This window comes from Episyrphus balteatus, chromosome 2 (assembly GCF_945859705.1).
Source record: "Episyrphus balteatus chromosome 2, idEpiBalt1.1, whole genome shotgun sequence".
Taxonomy (NCBI): Eukaryota; Metazoa; Arthropoda; class Insecta; order Diptera; family Syrphidae; genus Episyrphus; species Episyrphus balteatus.
The window spans coordinates 38,071,045-38,085,966 of NC_079135.1; the positions used below are offsets into that span (position 1 = coordinate 38,071,045).

Below are 14,922 nucleotides of genomic sequence, written 5' to 3' on the forward strand. Positions count from 1 at the left end.
TTACAAATAAGATTGCTTCCTGACTTACCAATACGATATTTTTCCGCTTTACAGACAAAATAATAATAATTAATAATGTATGTTTCATATGAAAGTATTTTGTTAATTTCGCTGTTATAATATTTTGAAGTTGAACAGATTTAATACTCCAGTCAAAAACTTTGCTACCATAAGGCCTTACAAAAGCTACAGTAATATCTGTAAAGCTTTATAGAAGTAAAATGGTTAGGTGCGTCAATGGCACCTGCATATCTTAACTTTTTGATACGTTCTTGACTGCAAAATTGTTGTTTTTGTACTTCATGACAGTCACAATAAGAAAAAGTCGTTGAAATAAAAAAAAATTGAGATGGACTCTATCAAACGGCTTTTAGAAAATATATTGATTGCAATGCTGCAAGGTTTTGTGTACATACTTTCATGCTTCTTCTCTGTATGAACGTAGATATAAGTTTTTTTAGTATTATTTATCCTTAAAGTGATTAACATAGAGCGAGGGGGAACTAGGTAAAGAATTAAATGAAAATATTGGTGTGTAGGTTTTCACTGTTTTTGAGTTTCTGATTATGAATGTTAAACAATGGAGGAGAAAATACATAGAACCCGAATTATCCTTGACATTTGTTATTGCAAACCTGACTCAAGGACAAAGACTTGTGGAAATTTATGCATAAAAGGGTTAAAGCATACAAATTGATTTTATGAGCTTGAATGAATAATACAACCAGACTTTTCTTCTAGACAGCGATGAAATAAAGCCGGTATAGCATTTTAACTTGTTATAGACCATTTCATACAAAAATTTCGAGACTTTAATCAAAACCCAAAATCCATGGTTTTCGTCATATGCTATTTATCGTTCTGTGCATCTGAATATTCTTCAAAGGCAGACAATTTTTATGGAATTCTGAAAAAGTTTTTGTTTAATATCTCCCTCAGAACTTTTAACAACCACACAAAATTTGTTGTAAAAGGCTCTAACGATTTTGATTAAACTTTGCATACGTAAAAATCAAAGCAATTCCAATGAGACTGCCTTACCTATTGTTTTTTTTTCTAATAACAAAATATTTGTTTTTACTTTATTTTGTGTTTTCGCGTATATTTCATTTAGGGCTCAACTAAATTTTTCCAGAACTTGCTTAACCGTTCGGACTCGAAGGTAAATTGTAGGTCCCTTCCATTCTTACAAATAAATTACACACAGAGAAAAATGATTGAGAGTTGTTAGTCGCAAGGCCGTGCTCCTTTATGAGTTGCCACAATTTTTTTATTTAATATTGTTAATAGGGACTTAAAAAATACAACGGATTTCTTTTCGTTAACCATCCAATTCAAAAATTTACCCGGAAGAAGCCCTGGGCCAAGGTACATTTGTTTTCTTTTCCGCCTCTTTGAACAAGTCATGCGTAAGTTTTTCCATTAACATAGTTAGATAGATTTTGGAAATGGTGGGAACAAGAATGGATGGTGCAGGGGAAAAACAATAACAATGGTTGCTTCAAAACACTGCTCTGAAAACCTAATTAGAGCTAGTTAACTTTATTTTCATATCTTAACTCTTACGACTCTAATTGCTTGTGATATGTTTAAAACAGTTTCTGGCAAGTAAGCCGAGGGCATTTTCTAAATGTGGTCTTCTACAGGCAGCTTGCATTGACTATTGAAAATATTAAATGTAAATGAGAACCTAAAAGGAGTCTCGAATGACAATCCCAATCTCAATATCTCGACATCAGCTGTTCTCCAAATCCGTTTTTTAAGGCGAGTGTTCGATTTCCGAGTCATAATAGAGTCCTAAGATGGACCTAACTTAGTAACTAAAGTAAATTCAAAATATCTGGGTTCCTTTAAATTAAAACGAAAACTAATAAAAAAATAGAAAACATATTATGTACCAATTATTTGGCTAAATGCATGAAAAACTTGACGTCATTTTCAATAACACTATATTGGTAGTTTAAGACTATACTTACATTGCAGTCTATGTCAATAACATTAAAAAGAAATTTTGCAAATACTGCAGCAATATGATTATCCGTCATAACAACATTCCAACTGAAAGTATTCAAATTATGTCTGGCATCTTATTCATCAAGGTATCAAATATTTAAATAAAAGAAGAACATAATATGACAAGTAGCAAAATTATACCCGCATTCACTCACTGTACATATTACACCTTCTGAAAGTTCAACCAAAAAACAAAAACAAAAAAGCATAAACATTTGTTTTGTATTGTATTTTTCTGATGGTTACGAATATACGGCCCTCTCTGATGCAATAAAATTTTGAATTGCACCAAATGCATTTATGTACGTGCAAAATTGTGCATTTTACTGACGACTTTGCAGAATTCATTCAGTGCATTCGTCAGTTGTTGTAACCTGAAAACAAAAATTGTAGTTCGATTTTTTTGGAACAGATTAAGAATTAGTTGAGTTTTAAGTTTACTTTAGCAAGGTTCACTTCTTTTAAAGCGCTGCACGAGAAAAATAGGTTTTTTAAAAATATTTTTTAACAATTACTTTTGAATAATTTAGTTACAAAATGGCCGCTGATCCTGAACAAGGAGGAGAAAAGGGATATGACCCCTTTGCTGAGCGCCTCACAATGGAAAGTGCAACAACGTAAGTTTGAATTTAAAAGTTCTTTGATTGAAAAAAAGCTAATTAATTGTGTTTTTCTTTAGTGACAACGAAACTCTTACCCATTTACTGAAGGCCGCCCTTGGAACTGGAATTCTGTCCATGCCAATTGCTTTTATGTATGCAGGATTATTTTTCGGCATATTTACAACAATGTTTACAGCATTGGTCTGCACACATTGTGCATATGTTTTGGTAAGTTATTTTTTAACTTCAAAAAAACCTTCCTAAAAGACAACATCAATTTTCCTCAATAAAACAACCATAACTTTCAAATATTGATCTTCTATACAACTTTTATCTTCCAGGTTAAATGTGGCCACAAGTTATATTACAAAGAACAAAAATCAAAAATGAGCTTTGCTGAAATATCCGAAAAAGCATTTATGCTCGGACCTGGATGGGTTCGTGCCTTGGCTGTACCTTCCCGAATTCTTATTCTCTTTGGATTGTTTTTAACATATTTTGGTACTTGTTCTGTGTATGCAGTTATTGTTGCCAAAAACTTCCAACAGGTAAAAACAAAAACTCTCCACAATCTTCTTGCAATCAAATTTTAAATAAGTCATTCATCTCTTTGTAGATTATCGAGCATTATACAAAAACCGAAATCAATGCCCAAATTCTGATTGCAATTTTGCTAGTACCATTGATTCTATTAACATGGATTCCCAATTTAAAAAGTCTTGCCCCAGTATCAATGGCTGCTAATGTTTTCATGGGATGTGGTCTTGCTATAACTTTCTATTACTTGGTTATTGGATTGGCACCAATTAATGAACGAGAATACGTACAGCTGTCTACGTTACCTTCGTTCTTTGCCATAACCATTTTTGCAATGGAAGCTATTGGAGTTATAATGCCATTGGAAAATAGTATGAAAACACCACAGAATTTTATTGGAGTTTTTGGTGTTTTGTCTAAGGGAATGTCTGGTGTAACACTTATTTACATTTTACTTGGTTTTCTTGGGTATTTGAGATTCGGAAATGAGACCGGAGAGAGTATTACACTTAATTTGCCAGTTGAAGAAGTGTGAGTTGTAAAATCTATTGTGTTTTTTTGAATTATTTTTTTAATAACTAATATTTTTTTTTTACTTAATTAGACCTGCTCAAATTGTAAAGGTGTTGATCGCCTTGGGAGTATATTGTACTTTCGGACTTCAATTTACTGTATGCCTGGAAATCGCATGGGATGGTATTAAGGATAACTTTACAAAGAGACCTCTTCTTGCTAATTACGTTTTAAGGTAAGTTTTAAGTGTACGAGTATATATTTATATATGAAAAAAAGCTCAATATATTTTAAGCATAATAAAATATTTATTATGTGAACGTTATGAAGCAAAAAAATTATAGCGGAAACGTGATCGTCTAGACGATTAACGCTTTCAGTTTTAAGTGAAGCAATTCCAAACGTTATCGTCTCACAATAATCGATTTACAAGAATGAAGACTTGTTAGAGTTTTATTAAAAATTATTTTTGACTCAAATCAATTTTTCGAAAATGATTAAAATCATTCAAAAATGAAAATACCAATTCTTTTAAATGGATGAACCTAGTTTTTAATTGATTAACGATTTTATCCAGTTCTTTTCCAAACGATCTTCTTTGAAGCTTAAAAATCAATATTTTAGTCATTTGAGAATGAGTTTAATTTTTTTATTATTTTTCTTTTCCTATCAGATCTTATACTTTGTTAAGAAAATTGCTTCAACATTTTAAACAAGTAAATGCAAGTCATTGGTTCATTTTATTTTCGATTAGATTAGTTTTTGTCAAAAAAATTTCATTCCGCAGATAATATAATTTAATGGGACATAGAACAATAAAAACAGGGAAGTAGCCTTTTTGAAAATGAGCCCGAGTATTCTTGATTCTTCTAAGTCCCATCATATTTTGTTCTAAGTCCACTTTTTATTTAAGGAAAAAACGTACTTGTTTAGGAATTGTTCTATGTCCAATTTTGGGTATTTAGTTTTAAAAAATATTTTAAAATAGTATGCACATACTTATGAGGTAAACTTGTATATTTTATTCAAGAGAAAAGAACAAACATTATAAAAAACATAACTTGAATGGCAAACGAGCAGAAAATTGTAGCTTTAAACCAATTTGAAACTTTAAAAAATCTGCTTTTTGCGACTTAGAACAATTTTGCTTTACGGCGACGATTTGTTAATTTTCAATCTTATTCTATTTCCAAGTCTTTGCATTTTTCCTTTGTCCATATTTTGCAAAGAAAAGATGTTTTTTTTTTTTCAAATTCAAATTAAATGCAAAAAAACGTATCTGCTTATAATTCAACTTCACCTTGCTTTTTAACACTTCTTGTTCGAATTAAACGAAAATTTGAAAAATTGGTTGCATTTTTACACAGAAAAATACTATTTGAAGAAATCTGCCCCCTAGAACTTTTCTCGACAACGAGAAAATATCCTTGTACGGAATTAAATAAGTATCAACAATAATTTTTAATTATCCTTCAAATTGTTAGTTAACTTATATTATTCAGTTAATTTCGTAATGCAATGTTAATAATATTAAAAATAGTGGTCTCCAAAATGTTAGAAAAAAAAAACCTTATGAAATTTTAATATGATACAGTCCCCAACGTGTTCTTTGAGTTTAAATTTCTAAATGGAAGGAGGATTTTCGAGATATTTGAGCTTGAACATGAAAAACTGCTAGACGAAAAATGTATTTATTGAATGAAATCATCATTTTCGTAACTAAATAAATTTAAATATGAATGCTATAACAAATTATTTTCATTTTTCTTTACAGAACTGTTTTGGTTGTTGCTTCCATTGTATTGGCAATTGCTGTTCCAACAATTGCTCCATTCATGGGTTTGATTGGTGCTTTTTGCTTTTCAATCCTTGGTCTTATTATGCCTGTAAGTTTTTAATCTTGTTAACTAATTTTAATATCAACTAACTATTTTTTTTTTCTTTTAAAGGCTGCAATTGAGATCATTATGAGTCTAGAAACTGGTTTCGGTACCTGCAACTGGATTCTTTGGAAAAATATTTTCATTTTCCTCTTTGGAATCTTTGCTCTAGTATTTGGATCGATAAGTGCTATAAAAGATATTTTAAGAATATACACATAGTCATAGAAAAAGTTCATATTAATTTTTAAAAAACAAAAAAATTATTTAAAAGAAGGAACACAAAAAAGACATTCACTTTTTTTAATTCCTCCACAGGTTCTACATAACATTTTATATATATAATATTATTTTTTTTTGTAATTTAATGTATGTCTTATATTTTTTTTGTGTATACAAATAAATTTATATAGCAAATTCTAAGTGTGCTTTGCAAGGCAAAGCGAGTTGTAAAAAGTAGTAAGAAAAAATAAGTTATAAATTAATATTATTATCGAAAGTTTAATGTTAAAAAATAAATTAAACTGTGTAGATTTTATTGATAACATATTGATGTTGTAGTAAAGGTCTTCCCTAATTTAAATTAAATTTGTATTCATTCTGCTCGAATTCTCCTCTTTTGTAGTATATATATTTTTTTAAATTGGTTTTTATAATATTAAAACTTAACTGATTCAGTTGACATGGAAATTTCTAATCGATAGTGTTAAATTGTGTTATAGTTTTTAATTGTGTTATAGTTTTTGGTCAAATTTATTGCACTGCCGAATTTTGTAAAAATCTATTTTTGAAAATATATATGTAATAATAGTAAATAATCTCGAAAACACTTTTTGACAAATTTTAAAACAATTTAGAAAAATTTCGCCGTCCAAGATTATAGAAGCATTTACCAATGTCTGTGGATCAGATCAATGAGATGAAACTAATTCTCACCTTTCCTAAAATGAATCCCCATTTTTTCTTGATTCATCTTGCAAGATATCACTTTCCGTATCATGATTGTTTTATTTTCTAGATTAAAAAAAAAAAATTGTTCTTAAACTGTGTGAAAAAGTTCAAACATAAAATCCATATCCGAATATAAAATATCGAGCATTTAATTTAATTAGTCCGAAAATTTATAACTTACAACTCGCTGATACCATTTCATCCTGATCTCAAATTTTAGAAGAACACCTAAACCAAAAACTCCAAATTAAAAAAAAATCAAATTAATTGAGATTGAATAAGCCTTAAAAAATGCACATTGCTTGTTTTTGTTATATAATGATAAATTTAATTGATTTCTTAAACTATTAATATGAGAAATAATATTTGTCTTAATACAAAGTATCCATACATTATTAAGATACAAAAATAAGTGCATGCATAGGAAGTCCAGGTTAACTTTTTTGATGTACCTGTAAGGTCTGATGTTTTTTTGTTGGACCAAGTTTTTTTTTATTAATCCGCATTAATTGTTTAGTTTTTGTTACATTTTGTTTTCGTTTAAGGAAACATCTTAATCGTTTTTGTATTCGTCTCTAAAAAGTTTTAACAAAAATGATGAAAGTATTCAGGATTTTTGTTAAAAATTGTAAGATCTGAATAACCTTGACGAAAACAAATGCACTACACTAAGGCCAGTTTTATTTGTAGCAATATTTAATACATTTGATTTGTAAACATATTTTTATAACAACAAACAATAAGAACCCTTAGATTGTGCTGTGGAGAAAAAAGAAAATTAAAAAACAGAAAAATGGCATATTTTTTTAAATAATCTACATTTTATTGTAGCCAATTAAAAGAAACAATATAAAACATTTATTATTTAAAGTGCCTCCAAATAATAATTGAAAAATAAAAAAATATATATAAAAAGCACAATGCTTATTGAACCATGAAACAAGTTTAAAAGTTAATTACATGATGTCCTAATGTTAATTAAAAAAAAAAGAAAAAAAAGTGTTAATTAAAGCTTAAAACAAAAACTTAATTGTAAATGTGTTTCAAGTAAGATTTAAAAAACAAAACAAAAAAAAAAGTATAAACAAAAAATAATTTAATTTAATAGTACCTTTATACCTTTAAGATATTGGTGTCCTATAGATTTTAAAACTTTCGTTAAATAGGAACTCATTATTGTATTTTAATTTATTTAAAAAAAAAGAAAGAAAACAAAAACAAAGCATGCTGATGATTACACATGTTACAAAAAAACGATCATTATAATTTTATTCTAAAAGAAAATGTATTTTTTTATAAAATAAAAACAAAAAAAAAAACAACATAAAAAACTATTTTTATAAGCAATGTGGCTGCATTTATTTGTAAGAACCCGAAAGGAAAACAAAAAAAAAATAAATAAATATAAAACACCGAGCTATTAACTGTCCACATTTTTACAAATTGATTTTTTTTTGTTTTGAAAGCTGAATTAAATAAATAAAAAAAAAAAACAGAAGAAAACGCATTAAATTTTTTTTTTTTAAATTTATTTTTTGAATTTTGTAGTTTTTCATGTTAGGCTGTTAGGCTGTTAGGCGATTAGATCAGCCTGGTAAAAGTTTTTCAAAATATTTCCAGCAACGTGGAAGTTTTTGGTAATATAAAGGACACTACTTTGTCAACCAACGAAAATTGGCACTTAGAAATGATTGGGTTAGCTTTGGCTAACTTGGTGGTGTTTTCTGAGGTCAACCCGGCAAAATTTATAACTGTAACCTTTGTGTGAACTTGGAGCGATGTATTCCAATCGTCGAAGTAAAACTTACATATCTACAATTAAAATAACTGTACTTATTTCCAAAAACACCAACAATTGTTTTATTCTATCATTCAACAAAAAAATGCTGCGGTTTGTTAGACTACTTTTTTAATCTTTATTCATTCAATTAAAAATAAATACATGCATTAAGATAGAAAATCTTGTCTATGGTACGTAATGCATCGTATGATCACGTTTTATTGAAAAGGAATTTCTTATTTTCGACAGTTTCGTTAAGTTTCCGTCATGTATATAATACGTCATTTATAAAAACAAAATCTTATTTGATTTCTCTTTTGTATTTTTCGATAATTATAGTCTTACCTTGAGACATTTTCCTTCTTGTAAATGCGAAAGAATAGAATTTTTTGTAAATAGTTGAACATAAATGAAAGAGATAGATTTATTTATTTTACTTAAAACTTAAATTTAAACCAAATTTACTCTTACTGATGCCAAATAAATTTAATTGCTATTCCGGTGCGGTTCTTTACACAGTTCTTTACACATTATCAAGCAGCATAATGCACAATAGACACTTTTTGATTCATTAAATTAAAATTATTATTTTTGTACATTTACCTAAAAAAAAAAGTACGTATACGCCACAGTGTCTTCTAGTTCTTAAAATATTTGAATTTTTTTTAAATATTCCTGTTGCATTTATGTTCGATTTAACTAAATTTTATAATATTTAACATCAGTGTGTGTTTCTACTTTTTTATATGTGAATATCTTGAAGGCTGATGTAACATGAGAAAGATTGGCTGTTTTTGAAAATCTGTGATTTATAGTGATGTGAAGCTCAAATATGTATAAATTCTACAATTGAAAGAAGTTATTCGTTGTTAAAATACAGGAGAAAATTGAAATTGAATTTTTAACGTAATTTCTCGACATTTAGAAGAAAAAATACAAAATAGCAATATTGTGGATATTTTGCGGATACACGAATTAAAACAACGATGCAAGCCAAAAGAACGTTTATTTTCAACTTAATTCAATTGACTACTAAAAAAAAGTACAACATATTCTGTCTGTTACCAAAGGCAAAAATAGCCTATATTTGACTAAATCCTTTTAACCGAACAGTTTCGTTAAGTTTTGCGTCATATAACCGTCGTATATAATTAAATTTTTGTGAAAACGTAACTTATGGCAAAAAATGTGTTCATGTTCTGTGTGTTGATGTTCCGTCTGGTCATTTACCTGTAACCGGACATTTAAAAAAATCTTTTAAAAACGATTTTGCATGCATTAAAAAAGTGCGCATACGCCACAGTGTCCACGAGTAATTCAACAAGTTTAATCTTTTAAATAGTAGTGGTCTAATATGTAAAAAGTATGCTTGTTGTCTAATATTAAAAAAGTGTGATGTGTACTTTAGTGTGTGAAAAGTAAATGATAATAAATTTAATATATGTAATTCATGTAATTTATAATTTTTTCGTTGCTGAAACAAGAAGACAGTGGAATTTTTAATGTAATTTCAAACAATATATCAATTACGTCGATATTGGCCTAAGTGTTGGATGAATGCAATTAAGATGTATGAATGATGTGCTTTCGGATGAAGAAAGAGGTGAAATACTGATTAGTTACTTTTTTTTCCTGCAAGATTCATAAAGTTAATTTATTGGGTAAATTGTTAAATATTGAACATTCTTGAAATGTTTTTTTTTTTCTGAGTTTTAGTTTCGTTTAGTTTTCATCTTTAATGTACGTCTTATAAATTCCCGACTTTGAGGCTTTTTTTTTTTTGTAAAAGCAAAAGAATAGAATTTCGTGATTTATTCAGCATAAATAAAAGAGATAGATTTATTTCACTTTAAAACTTAAATTTAAACACAATTTGATTTACTGATGCCAAATACATTTAATTGCTTCTTCGTTCGGTTTTTTACATATTATTTAGCAGCAGAATGCACAAAAGATAGCATTTGATTCTTTTAATTTAAATTTAATTTTGTAAATAATTAAAAAAAAAATCGTATATATTTCGTTTGTGCTTGAAAAGATTGAATTTATTAAATATTCCCGTTGAATTTATGTTTTATTTTAATGGATTTTATCGCCAGAGTGAAAAATAATTGTCACTTTTTATATTACATAAATTAATATCTCGGATGAAAATTTTCGAATAAATTTTCATATTCATATGCACTCTGTAGTTTATATAGAATGTAAACATGCACAAGAAAACAATGGAAATTCGATTTCTAAAGAATTTTGTTAACATTTAGAAAAAAAGAAACAAACAGTAGGTACGTCGATATTGCTCGATTTTAAACGACGAATTACCCCATCAATAACGTTAATTCTTCAAAATCTTCTGTCTGCTACCGTATTATATTAAATGCACCGTTAGACTACGTATATGAGAAAGAAATTGTCTCTTATTTTTGCTTAAATTATTTTACATATCATTTTCGTTAAGTTTCCGTCATTTATAAATTTTATACGTCATAATGACAAAACCTTTCTCTTTCGATATTTATAGTTTTGAATTTTTGTGCAACGTTACTAATACCAAAACAATTTAATTGTTATTCTGTCTGGTTCTTTTCCCGTAGCCGGACATTAAAGAATTTTAAAATCTTTTAATTTTATGCTATTGCTCTGTATCAACAAAAAAAAGTACGTATACGCCACAGTGTCTTCAAGTAAAAATTGAATTTATTAAGTATACCTGTTGCATTTTAAGTAAATAACTTTGGAAATTCAAATGTTTTTTTTAAGGTTCAGAAAGAAAGTGCAGTGTTTGTTTTTTAAGTATTACAGAAAGTGTGGTCTGATGTAATAGAAAAGGGTGTTGTCTAATAAATATTGAAAAAAAATGTGATTTGTATTGAAAGTGAACGTTAATGCATTGTTTATAATACTTAATGAAATAAATGCGAATAAAAATGTAATTCCTGTAAGTCAGGTCATGATAACATGCAAATAAGAAATAAGGAAGGAACCGACTCTTGCGGGAGGTGTATTAATAAGGACCTACATAGTTATTGCTGATTTTCAACCATTAACAATACATTTGTATAACTTTGAATAAAAAATATAAATGAGTTCTTATACCTTAATATCTACAACCGCCGCCGCCGCCTAATGTTGCGGACATTGAATATGGCCACCTTCTCCATTTTCACCGGTTCGATTGCGCCATTCGTGGGAGTCGCGCCAATTGCACCGCACGAGTTACTTCCCGCGTGGCATAATGTTGTGCCATTTATTCCACGACTTATATAATATATTGCCTTGTGTAGAAAGAAGTACAAAATTTTGTTTTTAGATCGTATGCAGTAACAATGAATCTATATAATCTATGTACATGTATGAATGAATGAATGAATGTGTTGTGGGGGAAAGTTGAACTGCGACCTTAAAGGTCTATTGTGCCCCCAAATTTGGCTGCAATTAACTACTTACAGTACAGTCTCCAGTTTGATACTTTTTAGGTATTTGATTAACTGGAGTATTTCTATCGACGGTAGATCTTTACTTGTTACCTGGTGCTGGCCCAGGTATCTGTGTTCTGGGCCAGCACCAGGTAACAAGTAAAGATCTACCGTCGATAGAAATACTCCAGTAAATCAAATGTACATGTATTAAACATGGACTAATTTTTCAAAAATTCAGTTTAATTTTTTCGCATGCAAATAATTTTTTGCAAGAAAATAACAATACTATATCATTTGAAGCTTTTGGCAAGGAAAATACTGTTTTAAAATGTAACGAATTTGATTTTGAAGCTTGAAAATTGTTTTGAAAATTAGAACTTCTTCACGCTGAACTTTATGTAAGCTAGGCTTCATTTTCTTTTAACTAATTAAACACAAAATCGTCGTTACCTGTTTGTGATGTACCCCTATTTGTTTTCAAATTTGACTGTGTGATAATGTGAAAAAGTCTCATAAGTCAAAAATTTTAAACAAATTTTTTTATTTTCCATTTTTTTTAGATTTCTTATACGGGCTAAAACATTTTATTTGAATTCAATTAAACAAGAAATTTTCGGTTTTCTTCGTATATAAATAAAGTTTTCAAATTTTAAGAATCAACATGGCGAATGTCGAACAAGGAAGCAAAGGCTTTGATCCATTTGCAGAAAATTTGATCATGGAACATTCAATGACGTAAGTAAACAAAAATTATTGTTGAGTTTATTGCTTTGAAGTTACCAGTTTAGTTCAGTTGAGAATTATATAGGCTTGTAATTATTGCCAGCTTCACTAAAACTTGTGTCTGAACATTCAAAAACTGTTTCGTCAATCCAATAATGTGTTTCATCAATTCATTCATTGGTTTTTGTCATGCGTCTGTACAATGATCGCCTGTGCGTCTGCGTCCATCTATTTGCAAGTTTCAGTAATTTTAAATACTTCTTGTTTTTTTTTTTATTGTTCCAATATTACATACATACATATGAACGCATATTTTGAGGAAGGTTTTGAAATTATATAGAATACGACCTGCACGATTGCGATTTAATTTGGCGTACTTAAGATATTGCTAACAAAACTGCATTTTTTGCTTTTCTAAGACTTATTTCACAAAAAATTTGAAAACTTAACAAATTGAAAAAAATTTTGTATTTTTTCGCTTGGACCTAATGTGCAAGGTACTAAATTTATTTAGGTTAGGATGAAATTTTTGTTTGCTTCAAGTTTCTGATATCATCTTGGTTTTTTTTTTTGTAAAAATGATGTTAATCAATATTATTATTCTTTTAAAAAATATTTAATTACTTTCATTTCAAAAAAAGTGACGGACAAACTCTTACGCACTTGCTAAAGGCTGCTCTAGGAACGGGTATTTTGTCGATGCCAATAGCTTTTATGTATTCAGGACTGTTTATGGGAATATTTACAACAATACTCACAGCCATTATTTGCACACATTGTGCTTATGTTCTAGTAAGTAAAATAAATTCTTTTTATCTGAAAAAGTACCTATTTATTTCTCCTTACATAGGTAAAATGTGCACATAGACTTTATTATGCAGAACAACGATCTCAAATGACATTTGCTGAAGTATCAGAGAGAGCCTTTTTGAGAGGTCCGAAATGGGCTCAAAGCTGTGCAGTGTGTATGAGGTTTCTAATATTGTTTGCACTGTTTCTAACGTATTTTGGAACTTGTTCCGTCTATACTGTGATTGTTGCTAAAAATATACAACAGGTATGAATTTTTCAAATTCTGCGCTTATATTCTAGTGAACCTAATTATACTTTCTCCTTCAGGTACTTGAACACTGGACAGGACAATTACTCAATGATCGAGTTCTAATTGCAAGTTTATTAATTCCATGCATTCTGCTGACATGGGTGCCCGATCTCAAGCGCTTAGCTCCCATTTCAATGGTTGCAAATATATTTGTAGCAAGTGGTCTTGCTATAACATGCTATTACCTCTTGGTTGAGATACAACCAATTGAGGATAGAAAATTCATGAAATTTGAAACATTGCCAGCATTTTTTGCGATAACAATATTTGCTTTGGAAGCGATTGGAGTAATGTTGCCTCTGTCGAATAGTATGAGAACTCCGACACATTTTCTTGGTCCTTTTGGTATTCTCACTCAGGGAATGCTTGGAGTGACATTACTTTGTATAGTAATTGGATTCCTTGGTTATTGGCGATATGGTGAGGATACTGCAGAAACTATCACTTTGAATTTGCCAGTTGATGAGTTGTAAGTTTTTTGATTGAGTATTGTTTTGAGATATTAACGTTTCATAGACCTGCACAGCTTGTGAATTTGCTGATTGCCTTGGCCATGTTTTGTACATTTGGATTGCAATTCACTGTTTGTCTGGAAATCACGTGGAATGGGGTTAAAAAATATATGCTGAATGGTTCACTCCTTGGAAATTATATTGTTAGGTAATTTTATTCTTCAAATTACAATATTTTTATATTTAATTTTATAATACAAATTTTTTCAATTAAAATTCCAGAACTATCCTTGTTGTTGCTGCAGTTGGACTTGCAGTAGCAGTGCCTTCCATTGCTCCATTCATGGGTCTGATTGGTGCTTTCTGCTTTTCTATTCTAGGATTGATTATGCCTGTAAGATAAAATTCTTTAATGGTTAATTATGAGAAATTATATTTTTATTTAATTTTTTAGGTTGTCATTGAAATAATAATGAATTTGGAAACTGGTTTTGGCAAATTCAATTGGATTATATGGAAAAATATTTTGATATTATTTTTTGGAATATTTGCATTAATATTTGGATCGAAGAGTGCTATAAATGATATAATGAAATTGTATGAATAAAAATTAATTATGTTTAAGGAGCTGAATAATTTTATTTATTTCTATAAGGATAGAAACTACATATATGCTGCAAAATATTAGAGCAGGCAGTCAAGAGCAGGACCTATTAGTGATGTTTTTAGTTTGAAAATGTAAGTCGATTACACTGCACAACAAAATTAACCTTTTTGTATGATGAATTAACCAAACAATACTTTTCCAAAGGTTTTTGGTGTGCTGAACTCGAATCCGAATTCAGAAATATTCTATCAGCTCCCGTTTTTTAAATATAACCGTTAGAAAATGCAAAAACACCTGTTTCTGAAGTTGTGTTGCAATGTGTGGGAATTTTCGCAACACTGTT

General features: G+C 29.1%; 2 protein-coding genes across 2 annotated transcripts in view; both read left to right on the forward strand.

Annotated features, from left to right (window-relative positions):
- LOC129912752 (proton-coupled amino acid transporter-like protein pathetic) overlaps positions 1 to 7,972 on the forward strand; it is a 28,806-nt gene extending 20,834 nt beyond the window's left edge. Inside the window, exons 4-10 of the mRNA XM_055991146.1 lie at positions 2,544 to 2,630; positions 2,693 to 2,843; positions 2,957 to 3,163; positions 3,232 to 3,683; positions 3,757 to 3,900; positions 5,440 to 5,551; positions 5,615 to 7,972. Coding sequence (XP_055847121.1) covers positions 2,544 to 2,630; positions 2,693 to 2,843; positions 2,957 to 3,163; positions 3,232 to 3,683; positions 3,757 to 3,900; positions 5,440 to 5,551; positions 5,615 to 5,767 — 1,306 coding nt within the window. The 3' untranslated portion in view covers positions 5,768 to 7,972. The remainder of the gene's footprint in view (positions 1 to 2,543; positions 2,631 to 2,692; positions 2,844 to 2,956; positions 3,164 to 3,231; positions 3,684 to 3,756; positions 3,901 to 5,439; positions 5,552 to 5,614) is intronic.
- An 834-nt stretch (positions 7,973 to 8,806) lies between these two features.
- Positions 8,807 to 14,599, forward strand: LOC129911803 (proton-coupled amino acid transporter-like protein pathetic). The gene is made up of 8 exons (XM_055989746.1): positions 8,807 to 8,891; positions 12,256 to 12,430; positions 13,060 to 13,210; positions 13,269 to 13,475; positions 13,538 to 13,989; positions 14,037 to 14,180; positions 14,255 to 14,366; positions 14,427 to 14,599. The coding sequence occupies exons 2-8, from the start codon at positions 12,357 to 12,359 to the stop codon at positions 14,577 to 14,579; spliced, it is 1,293 nt and encodes a 430-aa protein (XP_055845721.1). The 5' UTR covers positions 8,807 to 8,891; positions 12,256 to 12,356; the 3' UTR covers positions 14,580 to 14,599.
- Positions 14,600 to 14,922: the final 323 nt, after the last annotated feature.